A 22,153-nucleotide genomic window follows, 5' to 3' on the forward strand; every position below is an offset into this window, starting at 1 on the left:
CTTTCAAAAGGTAGATATACTCATTTTTTTGATTCCTACAAATTTTCTTACTTTATAATTTTAAATATTTCTGTATCATTGTTTTTCATATTCACCTCCTTTATTCCAGAGACAACTATATGTATTTTGGATATCTTCATCTGATTCTAAAGTCATCAATTTTTTCCAATTCTTTTATAGTTTTTAGTATTCTGAGTCTAATAATTTTATTTCTTAAATCTTTTGTTTGCTGATGCTTGATCCATGTGAGATACATATCAGCTTATTTTTCTTCTTTTATTATCATTATATGAATGTTGAGTAACTTTCAATGTTTATTAGAATGTTTGTGTACTTTTCCTATCAGCAAAAGAACTTTATTCCATAAACTAGTGAAGAGTTTTGAGGTGTAACCATGTTTTACCTTGTGAACACTGTCTTACTTTGACAGACTCTTATAACATATATATATAGAGAGAGACACACAATGATTTGGATTGAACAAGGGAAATTTATTGGTTTATAATTAATGAAGCTAGAAGTCCAAATCAAGACATTGGCTAGAAAGTTTTCTTCTTCCTGAGTTGGTAATGTTCTGGCTGGCAGGCAATCTTTGGTTTCTTTGACTTTCCTGTCACATGGCAATGCCTTCTCTATTCTATTCCCAGTTTAATTGATATCTGGCTACCAGCTCTTGCCTATGGCTTTCTCTCATACTTTATTTGAATTTCTACTGCTTGTAAAGGATTCCAGTAATTCAGATTAAGTCCTGCCCTCCTTCATTGGAGTCACATTCTCACAAGCACGTGGCTTAAGATTAAGCATCTCCTAAACTGTAGTATATATGTATGCATAGCTTTAAGCCACTACATTTATGATAATTTGTTACAGCACCAGTAAGAATCAAATACAACAGTACATCCAATATCAATGAAAAAAGTTTAATTCATGGGAATTCTAAGAGTTTTTCTTAAAGTAGGATTTCCTCCAAAAGGATCTGCTTTTTCAAGAAGTCAGAGTTGCAACCCTAGGACTAGAAGTGAATTCTCCGTGAACTCTCTGAGGTAATCTTGTCATCTGGAGTTCCAAGGTTAACCTAAAGCTTTCCTTCATGCTTAAACTTTTTATTTTTTTGCTAATAACTACACATTTTAAAGCTAGCTCAATTTGTTCTTTAGAGCTCACTTTTTTTACAACCTCTCCTGATCCAGTTTCCTAGACTATATAAATATTTTTAAATTTTTATTTATTTGTATGTTTTCATTTTGTGTTTCTGAGAGGTATGTTTAGAGAGATATTTTTTATAGCACACATTCGTAATAATTTTTTTCATTGAAGATGAATATGCTTTTGGTAGAATGAAGATTTTCTGGATTTTTAGCCTGTAGAAGTGAAAATCATATTCAAGGTCTCTTTAAATAAAAAAAAACTGTTATCTTATCTTAATTATCTATGGTATCTTGTTCTTAGATGCTTCAATCTTCATCTTCGTTTATTTAGAACATCACTCACAGTACTCTAATTTAACAAACATTCTTTATCTTTCTGGAGTACTCTAGATTCCTATCCTAATGATGTTTGTTTTGACTGTTCTTTGCCTTTGAGCTTCCTGTGATTCATTCTTTCACTTCATCAGATATCTGCTCAAAATTCACTTCCTCAGAGAGACCTTCCTCATAAACTTATGTAAAATAGCAGTCCCTAGGCTTTTTCTCCTTTCCTGACTTTATTTTAGTTCTAGTTCTTGCTATGTAATGTGCTATTTACTTGTGTGAACAGAAAATGTTGGTCTGCAGGTGGTCTGTGGTAGCTCAGTGCTTATTTTCAGGGATGTGTGGGACTCTGGTACTGACTTCTGGCCAAGAGGAGAATAGAATAGTCACCAGTTATTTATGATGTGCTGTTTCAAGTAAATCCAGCTGGTAGGCACACTTAACCATGTGGTCTACTTGTTCAAGAGAAATATGTACATTGATGGTTTGCCCTGATTTACTAGGTTACACAACCAAGTAAGTACTAGCAAGGTACAAATGATTCCACAGTAAAGGATTTTCATGGCTCTTATTGGAGATTGAATCATTTAACATGCAAAAGGCGGTATTTACTAGTAAATGCATTCCTATGGCTTTGAACACTTTTGTAAATAAGACCTGGTCAGCATGTTATTATTATTTAAATGGTGGCCAAATTGAATCTGAGTATCTTAATCTGAATGAATGTAGGCCTTATAGAAATGAATTTCAGTCTCAGTTAAGCATCAGCAGCCAGAAATCTGTATAAATCAAGGACTGGGAGAGGTCAGAAGTCAGAAAATGCCAGAGTGGAGACTGAGAACTGTGAGCTGGAGGACCGTCAGCAGTTGAGGTCTTTGACACTGAGAAAAGCATGACCTTGGTGACATCCTGATCTGCAACTTCACTACAAAGACTGAACTATAAATTCTAGGTTTTTAAACCAACCCAATATGTGATATTCATCATATCAGCTCTAGCAAACTAAGACAGCTACCCAGAGTCCAAGATGTGGTGAATAATCTGGGTGGATCCCAATTACAGGCCATTGAGAAAAGTCACTGGGATCTGTGCATGGAAATTGCTGACTATAACGTGTAACTTATACTTTCCCTTGAAGTTTCTTTCACTCATATTTTATTTATTTAAATTAAACCCTTATGCAAATCTCAAAAGTCTTTCAATTATTCAACTATGTATAACTGACATAATTGTGTAATGTTTAATTATTTGTTCCTTTGCTGGCTTGTTTTCTTTTGCATTCCCAAACAAAATTATTGGCTACAGCAGGAACTGGCATACTGTGATTCCATAGGCCAAATCCTGCACATACTCTATTTTCATATGGCACACAGAATAAAATATTTTTTACACTACTTGATGGTCATTAAAATACAGTAAGAAGAATTTGCATCAAAACCATATGTGGATCACAGAGTGTAAAGATTAACTATCTGGCAATTCCAGAAAAATATTTCCCGCTCACTGCTCTCTGTGAACAAATTTTGTTTGCTAATTTCATAGATGCATAGATAGCCTTAAGTATAATGCTTGACATATGATATGTACTCAATAAAATTTCAAGATGCTTGAGCATGTGTTTTGTGCACTGGATGAGAATCAGAATGAAATCAACTTCATTCAGAAGTCATGTAGATTAAACACGGATGGTGTAAACATGATTGTGACCACATCTTATGGATATCCATTGCCTGTTTCCATGAAAAATCTGACAGTGGAGTAAGTAAAATAAAATTTGTTTGCACATCTAAAATGGTTCCACTCCTGCTACTTCTATCCACAAAAATACATGTTAGGCTATACTTCAGTAGTTACATGTTTCCTAAGACTCACACTACAAAAAAGTAGAGGCAGAAAAGAATATTGGTTGGTAATACCCTTGGCCACCAGATTGCCTGTGGTCACATTCTTGATCTGTTGCCACTTGCTATGTGACCTTTGTAAAGTTACTTCATCTCTCTGTGCTCCAACAACTAGGATTGTTCAGATAATTAAATGGATTATTATACATGAGGACTATATAATGCATATTGAAAAGTACCTGGCACATATTTAGTATTTTTAAGTGTGCTTATAATTAATACTGTCATCAAAGAAAACAGGCCCACAGAAAAGTAAAGAGTTCTAAGGCTAACACAAGTCTTGAAATTCTTCGTCCATTTTGTGTTTGTGTTCTTAGCAACTCATATTACTGTAGCTTTATATCAGTTTTTCTTTCTTTCCTTGACATTTGAATATGGTTTCTAGCTGTGACCTGTGCTCCTGCTCTTTAAAACATTTCCAAGGATTTTAGAGACTCTCTGGGGTCCAAATCCTAAACTTGCTGCTGATGGATCTAATCCTTTTGCATATTATTAATAAGAGAGAGTGTGGGAGAAGCTTAGCAGGGAATCAAGTTTTCTGCAAGGGTGTCAACCTACTGCACACTGGGCAGTAGAGCATTCTAAAAGTGGGTCTCTCTGGGCCAAAAAGACACGAAAAATCCAATGCAGCAAAACCTGCATATGAAATACTCTGTGTCATTTTGTAATATTATCAAATTCCTCAATTCTTTAAAATTTCTTAAAATTATTTATATCATGTGTAAAATGAGTAGAATAAATGTCATGGAAATGTACTAAAACTTGAAAGCAATCATGCGTGTAAAATTCTTGAATTATTACTTCTTGCATATTATTATTAATTTACTTATAATTAATGCTTCAGCCATAATATTATATCATTTAACTAATATATCACATGGTAAAAGTGTTCAAAAATACCAAATTTGGGGAAATTTGCATTATTTTATAAGGTCTGAGTACATAAATATACTTAGATGATTACACATTATTTTTACTTTACACATCGTGCTGATCAATTTTATATCTTTTAACTCAGAATTTTTCTTTTTAATCACAGGAGTTATAGAAACCCATTTGGAGACTCAAAAGCCTGAAGTTAAAAAAAAAGTGTGGAGTCTAAAAGTGAAACAGTTTGCATTATACCACGTTATCAAACAAAACAACAGAAAAATATGGGAAAAGGCATGAATTCAATAAAGAAGTGAAAGTCTAAAACAACCTGTCATAGGTAGCCTTAAGAAATCAGGAACTGATATGGAAGGGTAATTTCATGCCTATTCCAAAAGCTCTTGCAAGAAGGCTCTGTCATCACCTGGGCCTGAATTAAGCATTTTAATAATAGCATTTAAAAAAAAATAATAGTATTCTAACTGAATAAAAGCTTATATAGAAAAATGAGCATTCTGTCAGGTATCAATCTGAAACCCTAACCTCTCTGAGAGTATAAGGATCATGAAGATGTAAGAGGGGAGAGGAAATTTTACTCTAGGGTTCAGGCAACAAACATGAAAATCTCAATTATGAAAACCCATTTATTTTATTATGTTCAAACAAAAATATACATAAATTTGAAACGTCTTTGTAAAGTGGATTCTGCAATAAGTTGCTATCCATACACAATATTTATTAAGTAGGCCCTTTGAACAAGAATATGTGAAAAGTATAGGATGAATGCAAATTACTTTTGCTGAAGAATATGTGAAAAGAATATGATGAATGTAAACATCTTTTCCTCTATTACTGACACCATTAAAACCAGAATTACTTTCAAGTGCCTTCAGTTACAAACACAATGCTCATGGGTACTTATATATGTCCATCAGAGATCACACATCACCTATGATACATATCACGTATGTTTTATATATATATATAAAATCAATGCAGTATAGAGATAAATATTTTCATTCAAAAGTGCGAATCTCAATAGTTGTTTTTTATTGTGATGCAAACATTCAATTTCTTTACTGTTTATGAATAAAAGAATTTTCCTATTGTCTTCAAAGACAATAGAAATCTTACCTCTTAAACAGTTTCCAAGGGAAGAATAACTAGAAGGAACAGAACCAAAAAAGGGAGAAAACACTCAATGGGTTAGGAGAATATTAAAATTGCTAACGTTTATTCTCTGGCATTTTATTGTTATCATGACCCTTCGTTCAAGTTATTCAGTCAAACCTTCCCACATGACAGTGGTTCCATTTGTGACTGTGTAAAAAGACAGAACTAAAGTAGTTAGGGTCCTATAAGTTCACTTTGCTTCCAGGAAAAGAGCAATTCTTATGGCTGCAGATACCTGGCCAGGTTTCAAATACCTGCTCTTCAGTTTTGACATAGCTGCCTTCATCTCTTTGTTCCTTAGAGTATAGATGGCTGGGTTTAAAATGGGAGTAAAAATTGTGTAGAACACTGCAAGGACCTTGTCAACTGAATAACCACTGAAGGGCCACACGTAGATGAAGATGCATGGACCAAAGAATAATATGACCACTGTGATATGGGCAGTCAGTGTGGAGCGAGCCTTTGCCATGCTGGCAGAGGAGCGTTTCCTGACTGTGGTAAGAATCACAGTGTAGGAGATGACCAGGAGGACAAAATAACTCATGGAAAGAAAACCACTGTCTGCAACTATTAGTAGGCTGATGACATAAGTGTCTCTGCAGGCCAGCTTGGTCACTAGAGGGAGGTCACAGAAAAAACTATCCACCTGATTGGGACCACAGAAAGGTAGGTTCACAGTAAAGGCCAACTGGCTAAGAGTATGGATGAGGCCAACACCCCATGGGATGAGGACCAACATAATACACACATGACAGCTCATGATCGTCATGTAGTGGAGAGGTTTGAAAATAGCAACATAGCGGTCATAGGCCATGGATACAAGGAACACCATTTCACCACCAGCAAAGAGGTGGATAAAAAAAACCTGGGCTATGCAGGCTTCAAAAGAAATAGTCTTGTGCTCTACCAGAAAATCTGAAATAATTTTTGGGGTAGCAAAGGAGGCAACACATATGTCTATAAAAGAGAGGTTTGCAAGCAGAAAGTACATTGGTGTATGAAGGCGAGCATCTGAGGTCACAGTGAGGATGATGAGAAAGCTACCCAGCAGGATTCCCATGTAAAGGAGTAAAAATATGATGAACAGGATAGGTTGGAGCTCCTTAAAGCTAGCGAGTCCCAGCAACACAAATTCGGTCACCCGAGAAAGATTTGAATCAATCATCATCATTAGAAGGGATTTATTTTCAGCTACCTGCATAAAGCACCAACAGAGATACATCAATTTTCTGAACTTGTTTGATTTCCCAATTCCACTGCGGTCCTTAGAATTCTAGTTTCTGCTCATATCTATATCTGTATTTTCAGGCATTCTTAAGATTTTAGAGGTAACACCTAGTCATTCACAATGAAGCAAATAGAGCCAGAAGCAAACACTGATCCAAAACACTTCAAGAAAAGCAGGGATTTGGTCATGCATTAGTGGGGAGGATTTCAACCAACTGGTCATTCCGTTACCTGAAGCTAAAAAATTGAATCAACTACTTATAAATGAAAATTCATATTGAAAGTGTATTGAAATCTATTCTCACAATCTATAGACATGCAACTTGTCATTTTTTGTTGTTGTTGTTCACTAAGTCAAACAAGAATTCGTAATCAAAGAAAAATTGTGCATGCTACCAGAGAGGAACAAAATTTCTCAAAATTAATGTTGAGTAAAAGATTTTAAACACAAAAAAGGACATGCAGTGTGATTCTCTTTCAATAAAAATTCCAAGTCAAGTAAAATTAATCTTTGCTATAAGAAAACAGTTTGTTATCTTTGCAGGAAGGAAAGGGACAGGAGGGAGTCATGGAAGGGATCTTCTGGAGTGATAGACATGTCCTGGTGCTTGAGGCAGTTGATGGTTTTAATTGGCTTCATAGGAGATCCAGAAAAAAAGGAACCTTCTTTTCTTTTCCCTCCTGTTCTTAAGGTCTCCTCTTATGATAAATTTGAAGTTATTTTCTTATTGCTCATAAGACAGTGGGACAACTGGTTTCTTCAAAAATTATCTCCTCCAGAACTCAGTATTAACAGATAATTTCACATTTTATTTTCCAAAGAATTGAGATTTTTCTTCATAGATGAGCATTTAATTGCATCTTTGAGGGTTTTCTTTCTTACACAAAAGGGTTTATGGGCATAACAGGAAGTACTTTTGCCCACTTCTTAGCTCCAAAGTAAAATCTTGTCTGAGGAATAAAATAATAGGTATGATCTTTCCCCCTTTTGTCACAGACTAGCTTGGGGAGCTTGGGCAATGCTCTCAAATCAAGACCTCCATTTTGTAGAATGTAAGATGAAAGTGTCGAGCAATAGAAATTCTAAGTTTCTTCCCAATATAAGCCACTTATTTTTTGCTGATTCCCTATACAGGTTTTAAATGTCTACTTTACCCTGAGCAACCAGCTAGGTACCCTTGATAAAGAAATTAGTGTTCTAACTTGCAAACTGAAGATCATTTAATAATATCTTAACCTTTTGCTCAATTAGATAGATAATGTATCCTTATTTCCCTTCAACCCCTGCACAAATCGATCTAGGCCAAGTAAGAGTAGCTTTTTCATGTAATAAAAGAATTGTCTTTCTATGCCAATAAATGTTTCCCTCCTTCTCAAGGATGTGATATGCAATATCATTTTAGTTGCATCAAACATTTTGCAATGTGTTAACATAAGGGATTTTGCCAAAAAAGTGACAAGATTCCCAAGGTAAGAATTTTATATGGAGAGCATTTTTTCTATAATTATAAGCATAGCAATGTTTATTTTCCATTATTTTAAATTACAGACTTTAAAATAGGCTGAAGTCCATATTCAAGAATAAGGTCCAAATACATCATAGCCCATAGAGAGAATGTTAGCCTGGGATTTAGGAAACTTTGGCTCTACTTCTCCATATCACTAAATAGCTTTATAAAATTTAGGCAAATCACATACCCTCTGAAGCAGTCAGTTTTTGTTAAAAAAAATTGTCTTTTCTGAATACTAATATTCTATGTCCCTTTTACTTTTGAAAACATGCTCCAAAAGGAGCAAGCCAATTGAATGTTAAGAACAGTGAAATTGGTTGCATTGATGAAAAGAGTATAAGCAATTAAGTGAATAAAATAAGTCTGATTTTAGTAAAGAAATTGAGGCATCATTCATTCTTAAGTGTCAAGCAGCTGTACAACAGTTAACAGACAAGATGGGCTCAGAACCTGAGCAGATTAAAGGCAATAGTAGAGGATGATAGCCCATCTCTGCTCTCTCCCATGCCTTATGCTATCTCCACCTATAAAAAGAAACAATTTTTCAAAATCCATTCAATAAGGGCCAAAGTTAGAAAACCAAAGACTTTTCAGACTTCACTGTAGCTGGTTATGCTCACTGGAGAGAAAGAGAGAAAGGAGAGAGAGAGAGAGAGAGAGAGAGAGAGAGAGAGAGAGAGAGAGAAGAAATCTTGAAATTTTATATTATGTTACATATTGTGCACATTGTCTTATCTCAGGAAAAAAATGTGAGATTTCTGAAAATGTTGTAATTAATTTCTTAATGTCTTAATACAACTTCTATCTTCCCAAAATCTAATGTATAATAAAGTTGATAATTTTCATCTTTCAAAATAAAGAAAACAACTACAAAGTCATCTTCACACTAACTTTCCAACAATCAATTAAAAAGTGTTATGGACCAGACTGTTGTATTTTTTCTTTTTATTAATTAAGGTAGGCACACTCTAGTAAAAAGGAATAATATTCTTCTACATACCAGCTTTGAAAATAGAGCTAGACTATCCCCAACACTATTTTCATGGTTAAAATCCTAAATTCAGTAGCAGCTGTGTAATGGGAGCATGTAGAGTTTAAATATTTACACTCACTTCCTTGGATGTATGTGCTCAGAACATTGAGCAGTTTTTTGTATTAATGAATCATTTACTCTTTCATTGTTACTGAATTTATGACAAAAATGCTTTCAAATCACAAAATGCATCCAAAGAGAATGTCTTCTCCTGATTTAAAATAAAATTTAATTTTTAAAAATTGAATCTTACTAATGCCTACCTCTAAAATGTGTCAGTAGAACTCTGAAATTCTAAGCATAGATAATTTTATTGTACTTTTTAACATTTTAATGCTCAACTTGCTATAATCCTAGAAGCAAAAAGAATTAAAGGACAACATGTTGACCATTAATCTACTTCATATAGCTAATCCTCTCTTCATTCCAGTCAAATTTCCAGAGTAGAAATATTTGTTTAGCAAATGGCCAAAATCTCTGAATGAACATGTAAGGCACGTGCAATGATTATAACATACTTCCTTTGTCTTATCATGTTCTTATCGTATAGCAATATGGGATGCCCCTAAACCAGGGAAGCATGGGAATCCAAGGAAAAGAGGAGAGCAGAACAGGTATTTACCTCTTCCAGACGGAGTGTCCAATTTAAGTAAAACAAAAACTGACCCCCCCTCACTTCCTTCTAGTTATCACATTTACAACCAGAAGACAGTTCAATCACTAGTTCTCTATTCCAATCAAATGTGTTCAAAATTCATTTGCAATACTTACACATTGTAGTAATTTCCCTCAGACCTCATTTTCTCTAACATTTCTAAACTTCCCCTTTTCACCTGTGAGTTTTCATACTGAAAATGCTTGTAATATACTCTTGATGTAATTAATGCATATTAATCTAGTCCCCTGTACTAAACTCAGTTAATGTAATCTCCTCATGTTCTGTCCTGGGGTAGTGTGGACTCTGTTCCTCTTGCTCTTGACCACACAATTGCAATATCTCAAGTTAAGACAATATAAAGCCAAAGTTTTTTATCCTAATGCCAGGGCACTGGCCTCATTATGGGAGTATGAAGTCACCTGCTGTGGGAGTAATTATGTTTTACGCATATTTTTTCCTAGGGACAGATTAATAAAAACAACTTTTTACCAAATAGTCAGTATGGCTGAATATAAAAGTTACTTGATTTCATTTGAACTCCCAGTCAGCTAATAATTTTTTTAGTTCCCAACTTTCGGGCAATAAAACAATCACACGATCTTACAAATGATCACCTAGTTTCAGGTGGTTTCTTCCAATCAGAAAGAGCCCACTACTTCCCAAGGCAATTTGATCTATTTTTAGTGTGCTCAAATGTTTTTACAATCTCCTGCTCAAAGAAAATTTAAACACTGTTAAATATGATAGTTATTCAAATATTTGAAGATACTCTCATTTTTTTCTCCCTGTAAAGCCTTCTATTTCTAAGGGGGAAAAATCAGTTATTTGTTCAACTAGATTTATAAAATATGTTTTCTAGGCGCCAAATGATAGACTATCTCCAGAGGTTCTGATATATATTTTATGGATCATCTTTAAAGGAATTGAGGGTGAGATTCTGTAACACTCAGCAAACTCAGCTCTCTCTATATATTTATAAACACAGGATACATGCACAATGGTGTTCTCTGCAGCACTGTTAGAGAGAGAAAGGATAGTGGAAGCAACCTAAGTGTCTTTTAATTAGAAAAAGGAGAAATGAATTATAATATTTTATTGCAACATAAGACTACACAGTGATTAAAATTAATAAATGGTATTTTATGTGAGAACCTGACAAGATGAACAGTAAATTTTTAAAATGGCAGAATTATTGTGATCACATAATGTAACAACCTATAAATACAGGGAGCCCAGAATAAGAAAGAGGTCCTTTAATCCTGTATAGTTTAATGTAATGCCGGGATACATCCTAGAGTATATTAAGCAGATAATCAAAAAGTATTGGTAAAGTCCCTTGAGGAATGGGAGAAAAAATATGGAACTATTAAACTTTACTGTCAGGAAAACCCCTGATACTGTGTCAAATTTAGAGACATCCAAATCAATAGGCTATGCCCTTGATCTTGAGGCTTACTCTTGTGAAGCTTATGTATGTAGCAGAGAAGTTTAGACTACCTATAAGAATGACTAAGAGTTACTTCTGGAGGACCTCTTTGTTGCCCATATGTGGCCTCACTCTGTCTAAGCCCAGCTATGCAAGTGAAATAATTGCCCTCCCCACTACATGGGACATGACATCCAGGGGTAAAAGTTTCCCTGGCAGGATGACTCCCATGGATGAGTTTGGCCCTGACACCATGGGATCAACAATTCCATCCTGACCAAAAGGGCAGAAAGAAGTGTAACTAATAAATTATCAGTGGCAGAGAGAGCTCAAATAAAGTTGAGAGGTTACCATAGAGGTTGTGCTTATGCAAGCTTCAGTCAGACATGGTTACCTCTCATGGACCAACCAGGATCCCCAACCAGGACCATTACAGCCAGCCCTAAAGAACACCTAGAGCAATATATAAGATTCCACAAGGGTTCCATATACTAGAGCAACTTTCCAGAAACCTACAGCCTCTAGAAGTGTCCTTGGACCAGATAAGTCCTGAAACTTAGAGAGTCAAGCCTCTCCAGAACATCAGATAATTCCATCTCTCTACCTCATATTATTGATGGACCCTTCATCATGAAAACATTAGAATGGCCATAGCCCAAATACCCCTAAAGATAGGGATAGAAAGACCAAAGGTAATGGTGGAGTTATACAGAGAAGATAACAAATCACAGAATACAGAGAAGGTTAACAAATGAATATGAATGCTGAATCTTTAAATTAATGCTTCTTTTGGTCTCCAGTATCTTGGAGCAGCTAGAAGTAAAAACCTAAAATTGTGGAATTATAACCCATGTCAAACTCTGAAATATGTTCTACAACTAATTGTGGCTCTGTGCTTTGAAATTTACTGCTTTTTTGTATGTACGCTATTTTTCACAAAACACAAGAAAGAAAAAAGCAATTGTGGTGACTTTTTAAAAAATATTTTCTAAATATTTAAAATAATATTTAAATAAAAGAATTTAAAAAAATATTTAAGCCCTCTACCCTCCTATATTCTGGAGCAGCTAGAAGGAAAAACTTGAGAGGATCGTATAGTAGCCCACGACATACTCTGGAATCTGTTCTGTAACTACATGTTGAAGAGTGCTTTGAAAACTCTTGCTTTTTTATTTCTTTGCTTTCTATATATGTTACACTATACAATAAAAAAGTTTAAAAAAAGAATTATTGCAATCACATTTTCACAAACCAAATAAAAATATGTATATATCTTTATGAAATAAAAGTTTAAAAACACCCAGGGGTAGAATACATACCAAATTTAAACAGTATTGAAAGGCAGATAAGGGAATAGATCAAGAAATAAATGAAACGGACTTCACCTGCATCAGTATTTGTAGTATTACAAATTTGCAATATTTGTAAAGGTTTGAAGCAACTATGGTAAAAATGACAACATTTCCTATATGTGGGGGTAAATGCAGGAAACTAATTTAAAAATTTTCACTTATGCTTTTCTTTATGTCCTAAACATTTTGCCCTAAAATAGAACTTTATACTATTCTGTATGGTATAGGGCTTATAGACACCTATCTGTATGCATTTGCTAAAACTCATAGAAGCTGTTTTTTTTAACTCATAAAAAATTTAACTTGGGCGGGCCGCGGTGGCTCAGCGGGCAAAGTGCTTGCCTGCCATGCCGGAGGACCTCGGTTCGATTCCCGGCCCCAGCCCATGTAAAAAAACAAACAAACAAACAAAATACAATAAAACAAGAAAATGTTTAAAGATGTTTCCCTTTCTTCCTCCCTTCCTTCCTTCCATCCTTCCTTCCTTCTCTCTGTCTTTCCTTCCCTTCCTTCCTTCTCTGTCTTTCCTTCCTTTCAAAAAAAAAAATAAATAAAATAAAAAATTTAACTCATGAGATTTAACTTTAATATTTGCAAATGTAACAAACAATGAACAAGCAGACAAGAAAAACATCAACTAGTTTTGATATATCCCGGGATGGAGTGAAGGTGATGGCAGTTACAGATAAATGAGAAAGGAAAGCTAGGATGATTCCTTTAATACTGGATTAGAGTTGCAGACATCAATATAAACTCATGTTTAGCTTAATATAGATATAGAATCAATTATAGATGTGTGTATACGTGTGTTAGTATCCATACATATATTGCCTTGCTCTGTCTGCTGAGAGGGCTGTTGTTTTCTGCTGATTTAGCAGCGGGGTTCAACCTGAAAGAACATATAGGGAAAAACCCTAGCATTGATTGACCCTCAACAACCCTATAAATGGGACTAATTGAAATTCTAAGGAAAGGGGAATTAAACATGAGGGTGGTCAGTCCAATACCATTTATTATGGTAATGAATGTTCAGAGAGCTGTAACTACCTTGCAATGGACAGCAAGATTGCAAAAAGTTCACTCAAGTATGTCCATATCCTTGACTTCTTTATAGGCTGTATCTGGTTGAAAAATGATGGTAGCTAAGTGCCAGGAGATAATCTGCAAGTACTAAGAAAACATCCTGGTATGTGTACTTTTTACAAAAGAAGATGGGTTCAGAGTAGGCTGTGCTCAAGGTTATTACAATCAAAGCTCACATGTTCCCAGGATGATTTGGGAGGGGATGTCAAAGTAGGAGGACAGGTGTGGCATCAAACCTCAGTCAGGTAGGAAATGCTGTATGCATCAAGCAAGGTCCTAGGAGCAATGAGACCCAAGTAGCAAGGAGCACACACAGTGCCCAGATATTGGTTTCTAAACAGCAGCCCTAATGAAAGAGATCCCTGGAGGAATGGCCAGTTTTGGGACTCGACCAGAGAACACAAGATTACCCTGGAACTTTTTATAGTGCAGAAAACTGAGATATAATATGCAAAAAAAATAAAATATGGAGAGATGTCAAAGGGACAAAGAAGCCAATGTGAGAAAGCACCCAATAACCAAAACTGGAAAACTTGGACTAAAGTAAACAATGCAGCATTGGATTAATTACAAGGAATAAGTAAGAATCCACAATTCCATGCTGCATACATAAATAATTGGATGATGAAATAAATGGGAGGTAAGGGATGTAACTTCTTTAGAGAAAATTCAGATAATTTATGCAATTACTTCCCATTCAAAGAGGTGGAACTTAATTCCAAATTCCCTTGAATGTGGACTGCACTTAATGACTTATTTCCAAAAGTAGAATATAGCTTATAAGACAAGAGAAACAGTAACTTCACAAATGAGAAACCAAAAACATAACTTTGGTTAGGTAATCATGTTAGAATTATCTGTGATAATTTATGCTGATAGATTGTACATTTGATATGATGTCATGAGAAGGCCCTTCACATTTATTATATTTTATCCAAAAGCCTCAACCTTGGTGTAAGCATCAGAAAAAAAAATCTGTAAAAGTCACATTTAGAGGTATTTTGTAGGATATCTAACCAATACTCTCCAAAACTTTCAAGACTGAAAATTTATTACTGACCAAAGACGGCTAAGGAAACATGACACTTAATTGTAATGCAGAATCCTAGATGGAATACTTGAGCAAGAAAGGGCCTCATAAATACTTACAGAAAACCTATAAAATACAAATAAGGTCTAGAATTTGGTTTATGTTACCAATATCGAATTCTTGCTGTGACAAATATACCATAGAAATGTAAGACATTAACTCTAAGAGATGTTGGAGAATAAATTAACTCACTGTAATTCTTTGTAACTTTTAAGTCAATCTAAAATAATTCTAAAATAAGAATTATTTTTAAGAAGTTTATTAGAAAATGAATGTATGAGGATAGGTAGAAAACTCTTAAAACAAAGTATGATCAGTGAGTAGTAGTAAGGATACTGAAATATATAAGAAAAGTGCCTAACAAATATTTTGATCCTAAGACAAAATTAATCAGTCCAATAAGTAGAAGAGAACAGCACTAAGAAACAGAACCAAATACTATGAAAGATAGTTTGTAATAATGGAGACATTATTGATAACTTAAGGAAGTATAGGCTATTCAATAAGTGGATTTGATGAGAAGAGATGAATTTGTATTTGTACAACAGTCCTAAAACCAAAGTGAATGACATATGGATAAAATATTTTTTAGAAAGCCTACAAAGAAAAAAAGAAAGCTACAAAAAACTTCATGAACTATATGATCAAAATCTTGTTGCTGGCCACTCTTATTAAGCAAAATAATAAAGACCATAATGGTAACATTGATCAATTTAACTGCATATACTTTTTTACATTCTGTATATGTTTAAAAAAAATAGTCAATATGGAATAAATACAGCAAACTGTGAAAATATTTACAACTTATGACTGACAAATAACTCTAATTCCTTATAATTGAAAATTCTATTACAAATGAGAATGAATAACCATTAATAACCATTTTATAAAATAAGCAAATCATATATATAAACCCTACACAGAAGCAGAATACTTTCCAAATGATCAGTAACATAAGAAAATTATTTCCAACTCAGTCATAAATGCAAACATGCTAAGTTTAAAGATAATGATAACTCTTTACATTATAGATTGACAAAACTTCAAAATAATTAGGTAGGATTTGGGGAACATATACCTTGATTCACTGTTATTGAAAGTTTAACTAGAAGCGCCATTACCAAAAGGCAAATTTCATGTGTTGATTAATATCTTTACAGTATTTGTGAATATTTGTGAAATATACTTATTTCAAAAAATAAAAATACCCAATTAAAAACCTCCTTCATATTCAAATAAATGAAAAAAATGAAGAAAATGTCTTTCTTTTTTGCCAATTAAGAAGTTGGCAAAATGACCAAACAAAAGGTATGCTGCCCAGAATTTGCCTTGGTAAGACATTTGATAAAAATGGAAAGGCACAGAGATTAACATGATTGTTGCACACCGTTAATGGTAATTGGTGAACCATTATATATGTCTTAATGAAAATTGGCATCAAAGACATTTGTGACACTGTGAAAAAACTAGCTAATATGTACTTGAAGTCTGAGAAGAAGGAAACAGAAAAAGTAGCATTTGTTGAAGAGATCCTGGCTGAGAGTTTTAAAAAACTGTGGTATAATCAAGACATAGTTTGAACAATTTCCCTATAAGCCATTAGCAAAATAAGCATAAAATTACAGGAAAAACTTTTGAAAACAAACAAAAAGAAAAATCTAGAATGTGCTCTAAGGGTAAAAAGATACATTATCTTCAAAGCAACAGAATAAAACTGTCAGCTGTCATTGACAGACTAGAAGGTAGATGACAGTGGCAGAACTTCAAAAAGCTAAAGTAAATTAATACTAAACCAGAATTTGATTCCCAATGAATATTTATTTTAATCTGAAAATGAAATAAAGACAAAAACAGAAAAATTAAAAATGAGGAAATTTTGTCAACAGGAGACCTGTATTAAAGGAAAACTTAAAGATTGTTTTTCAGGAAGGAGTTAAAATATCTCAAGTAGAGTTACCGGAAAGAAGAAAAAAGTGAAAAGCAACAGAATAGGTAAATATGTAAATAAATGTAAATGAATATTGATTATATAAAATGAAAACAGTATATTCTGATGTGCTTGTTATGCCAATATTATAGTATACAACAAAAATAGCACATAATTTAGGAAGGAATAATTGAAATTCAAATGTTTTAAAACCACTGCATTTTCTGAAAATACATAAAAGTACCAATTTAGGTACTTCTAAATTTAAAATTTGCAGAGTCAAGGAATGGTATTTTAATTTCCAGGAAGCAACATGAAGAATAGAAAAACAATTCATAATTACCCAGATATCAGAGATTAATAGTGAAACTAAAAAGAATCAACCATAAGAAAAAAGAGAAGACTGAAAAGACATAGCAATCAGTGAAAATAGAAATCAGATGGAAAGAAATAGATAGCAACCAAATATCCAAAAACAAAAAAAAGAATACAAACTGCCATTAAAAGATATAGTGTTAAGATGGATTTTTAAGAAAGTCAACAATACACTGATTTCAAGAGACATATTTAAATTTAAGGATACAGAAATGTTGCAGATATATGATAGAAAAATACTAAACCATCACCACAACGACTAAAAAGAGAAACCAAAAAGTTAGTATAACTGCATTAATATCAGGCAAATTAAACTTTGTGGGGAAAATATTATTAGAGATAAAAAGGGACATCAATAAAAGACCTAATTTATTTGAACACAGTAATTCTGTTGTATTCTTCCATCCACTGCCTCAAAAATATATAAGGCAGAAAGGAGTTAAAAAGGAAATATGTAATCCACAAGCATAGGTGCCAATTAACACATCTTTAGTAATGAATATGAAAATGAAAAAAAGTAATATGAAAGATTTGAATAACATACTTAAAAACTTGACCTAAGAACTCTGGACAAAAATATATTGTTTCCAAGTAAACATAGATCATTATAAAAACTGACTATATTAGAAGCAAATCTTCAATGTAAAAGATTGAAATGACACAAAGTATGTTCTGAGATCATTTATATAGTAACCTAGAAATAAGTTGAAAATCCCAACGTATAATAAAATAATAATAAATAAGCCAAAGAAAAACACTATAAATGGAAATTATAAAACATCTTAATGTAAATAATAATGAAAATATTACCTATCCAGTTGTCAGAAGTAGTTAAAAACAAGAAATATTTGAAGGCAATATATTCGAGTTGTGATTCCAGTGGCGAGAAGTAAGGGCATTGGAAAAGTAAAACATGGAAGAAGAAACTCTATGAAGTTCATAGATGGACTGGTTAGCACTAGTCCGTTAATAAGCTCAATGTTTCTGAACATCTCCCTGATTAACCATGCACAATGTATCTTGGGAGAACCTGGGGTATCTACCTTCTGATTTCCAACACCTCCCCCTTGTTTAGGGTTGCTTTCGAGAGTATGAACTCCTTTTCAATTATGGTTGTGTCTGTGTGATTTGGGAAGTGTTAGAATTATTCCTGACTCAACATAGCAGAGGTGTTTGAGGGCATATACTTGATGTAGACCACTGGCTATATGCCACCGTGTTGAGATTAGGTGGGTCAAGAGGTTGAAGTGCAATGCATAACAAATATTTGATACCCCTTGTATTCCTAATATCTGCTTGTGCCTCACAATAAGCCCACTCCGTCACTGACTCTCCAAGTGACTGATGAAACTATTTTTAAAAGAGTTTTGGAATAAACTATAGTACAATATTGCAGCTGATCTTCAGGACAAATTTATATTCACAGGCTCTCTCTTTCACCATCTATGTCACATAATCCTCAGCACCGGCCAGTACTTCAGCTGGTCCTGGTTGAATGGCTGTTTGGGTGACTTAAACCTTTGTCCCTGAGGTATGGTCAGGTCAGATTGTTGTAACTGATGTTTTTTATTTCTTTAGGCATGAAATGAATGAGAAGCAGTCTAGTGAATCCCCTAAAATCCAGCCAAATCCTTCTCTGCTCACATTATTTACTATGAACTTTAGCTCCTTATATAAGCCATGTCCACTGTTCTTCCCACTAGAACCATTCCGGTTTCTGTTGTTGTTGTTGTTTTCATCTTTTGGTCCATCAGCATAAGGAATCCAATGCTTCCAGGTCAAAGCTTTGGTTCAGAGGAAACCAATAGTGCAGGAGTGTTGTCCCTCTGGACATGAAGACGCTCGATCCAATAAAGCCTAGAATTGCATTGAGAGGAAGCACAAATGGATCACTTGAATCATGGGGCAGGTGATGATTTTAATTCTATTCCTTTTTCCTGGATATGTATATTTTAGCTGCTGATAACACAACATCAAACATAACTGCTAGTTCAATATCTGCCAAAGGTCTTAGAGTTCATCACATACCAGGTGGATGTAATTGCAATGCTAACCTGTTATCTGAACCTTTAACAAGCCACTCATTTTTCTTTGATATTTCCTTAAAAATAAAATTTTTTATTTGTATCTCAAAATATGTGCCTATTGTCCCAACCTCTCCATTGTAAAATACTCATTCCATGCTAGAATCTCTTTTTGTGGAATCCCATATCCCATAAATCAGATACTCAGTAAGCCTAAGAATAATAATTCATGGAATAATAGTAATGTAGGCTGGGGTGAAGGGGAGAAAATTGTATCTGGAGTAGGCATCAATTCCAATAATGATAAATCACCCTTCTCCATTGATGATCAGATATAATGTAATTGGACTTGTAAACTCCATGGTTATTTCACTCATGGACCCATTGTGTAAGCACTGAGGCGAGAGAGAACAAAATTCCCTTCTTTTCCACATCTTGATTGCTTTCTTTGTGAAGTAGTATAGACCAGGCATTGTTTTAAGACCCATAAGTTGTGTGCCCGATCATTTAGGCCTTCCCTGATTCTCATTATCCAGACTGCCTTTCTCTGATTTTCCAATGCTATTCCTCTGTGGTCCTTAATAAACTGACCAAGCCATCTCCCCTGTTTAGGAATTCACAGTTATTTGTACCTAAGAACAGTTCTCTTTCCAAAGTTGATAACCAAGTAAAATGCTCAAGGCTTTGCCCGTGAAAAGGATTTTCCCACACTAAGCTTATTTCAGGTCACCCAGAGTGGGGTTGCAATGCAACAAGAGCCTATTTTTTGGCAGGCACCAAGACAGAGAAAGACCTATCCATAAATCAAGACAGAACTCTTCTTCCTCTTTCAGCTGGTTATGGCAAGTTTCCCATGAGCTGATAAATTTGATCTGAAGGAAAAGTGATAATGCAACAAAATTAAGATTTGTGGGTCTACCTACCTGTCCATGTGGATTTCTTGTGCCTTTGGACCTTCTTCAGCCTGATCCCGGATGTACCACTTTGGACCATATAATAGCTTGGTAGTTTGATTGCTAGAAATTGTGACAAGTGATGAGGAGTCCTAGTCACAAAATTACTTAGTAGCCCACAGTCAGGAACTCATTCCCTATTAAAGTCAAGTAGCATTCTGAGAACTGCTTTAAAATCAACAGGTAGTTTTCTGTTTCAGAATGCAGACTTTTCTCCACAATTATATGAATCAGCACTATCACTCAGCTATTTGGCCTTTGTTAGAGAATAAAAACAATGCCTTTATTCATCAATTTATTACCTCAATTTAATCAGGTGACCTTGTTCATAAGTGGAAGGACCTGAGCATAAGTGCCACTTTTTCTGGAGACTGGACTGAACATAGGGGCACCCTGAAAATTGGCAAAACTGTGAGTCACCCAATAACTGAGTCAGAAGAGTATGTACAGAGTGCTCTATTGTGAAAGCAGGAGAGTTAACATAGAAAGAGACAAAGCAGTGCATGCACATATTGCTATTAACATTAAAAAATTATTTTTAAAAATAAGTACTTCCTTATTTACATTAGGATAAAAATATTCTATTAATTGAGATCTGAACAATATATTTTCCCCCATAGAAAACCTAACGTACTTAAACTTTACAAATAAATGTCATATACTTGAAAGCCAATAACTCTTGATCTTAAAACTGTTTAGTTTTTATAAAAGAAGAAATAAAGCAAAATGGAAGAGAATATTAAAATTGCTAAAATTTGTTGTGTGTTTTATTATCAACCTTGCCATTTAATTTAAGCAAACATCACAGGGACCGATATTTAACAGTCTAGAGGCAAGACTCAAGTAACGGTCTTTTAAATTTACTTTGCATCCAGGAAAAGAACATTTCTTATGACTGCAGAAACCTGGCCAGGCTTCAAATACCTGCTCTTCAGTTTTGACATAGCTGACTTCATCTCTTTGTTCCTTAGAGTATAGATGGCTGGATTTAAAATGGGAGTAAAGATGGTGTAGAACACAGCAAGTACTTTGTCAACCGAATAACTACTGAAGGGCCACACATAGATGAAGATACACAGACAAAAGAATAATGTGACCACCGTGATGTGGGCGGTCAGTGTAGAGCGAGCCTTTGCCATGTTGGCAGAGGAGTGTTTCCTGACTGTGATAAGTATCACAGTGTAGGAGATGACCAGGGGGAGAAAGGAGCTCAAAGAAAGAAAGCCACTGTCTGCAACTATTAGCAGGCTGATAATATAAGTGTCTATGCAGGCCAGCTTGGTCACTAGAGGGAGGTCACAGAAAAAGCTATCTACCTTATTAGGCCCACAGAAAGGCAGATTAACAGTAAATGCCAACTGGCTAGTAGTATGGATGAAACCAACACTCCAGGAACGAGACCAGAATAATACAAATTCGACGGCTCATGATTGTCATGTAGTGGAGAGGTTTGCAAATAGCAACATAGCAGTCATAGGCCATGGATACAAGGATCACCATTTCACTACCAGTGAAAAGATGTACAAAGAAAATCTGAACCAGACAATTGTTAAATGAAATAGTCTTACGCTCTACAAGAAAGTCTGCAATCATTTTGGGGGTTGCAAAGGAGGCAATACATATATCTATAAAAGAGAGGTTTACAAGAAGAAAGTACATGGGGGTTTGAAGGCGGGCATCTGAGGTCACAGTGAGGATGATGAGAAAGTTTCCCATCAATATAGATAGGTAGAGTTGTGAAAATATTACAAACAAGAAAGGCTGGAGCTCCTTAGAACTAGAGAGTCCCAACAACACAAATTCCATCACCTGAGAATGATTTGTCTCATTCATTGACTTTGGAGGGGATTTATCTTCAGTTACCTGAATAAGAAAGAAAGACAATAATCAATGATTTGAACATGAGTATGATTTCCCAATCCACCTCAGTCTTTAGGGATTCTAATTCCTACTACTATATATGTGTCTTAGTTTATATGCATCATTATAAATTATAAAGACAGTATAAAGTTTTATTAAAAAAGAAAGATTGGGATGAGTGAGGTTGGGAGGGGAGATGTTCAACAAATTGGTTCATC

At 34.5% G+C, this 22,153-nt stretch overlaps 1 protein-coding gene and 1 pseudogene across 1 annotated transcript; both read right to left on the reverse strand.

Moving 5' to 3' along the window:
- Positions 1-5,606: 5,606 nt before the first annotated feature.
- LOC143654954 (olfactory receptor 4K15-like) lies at positions 5,607-6,617 on the reverse strand. Its single transcript, XM_077126559.1, has one exon. It carries the CDS (start codon positions 6,615-6,617, stop codon positions 5,607-5,609), a length of 1,011 nt encoding a protein of 336 aa, XP_076982674.1.
- Positions 6,618-20,935: 14,318 nt separating this feature from the next.
- Positions 20,936-21,938, reverse strand: LOC143654955 (olfactory receptor 4K15-like; annotated as a pseudogene).
- Positions 21,939-22,153: the final 215 nt, after the last annotated feature.

The sequence above is a fragment of the Tamandua tetradactyla genome, chromosome 14 (genome assembly GCF_023851605.1).
Source record: "Tamandua tetradactyla isolate mTamTet1 chromosome 14, mTamTet1.pri, whole genome shotgun sequence".
NCBI classification, from domain to species: Eukaryota; Metazoa; Chordata; class Mammalia; order Pilosa; family Myrmecophagidae; genus Tamandua; species Tamandua tetradactyla.

Coding starts and splice junctions, on each gene's coding strand:
- LOC143654954 (XM_077126559.1), bottom strand. CDS start 6,617: ATGCAGGTAGCTGAAAATAAATCCCTTCTAATGATGATGATTGATTCA.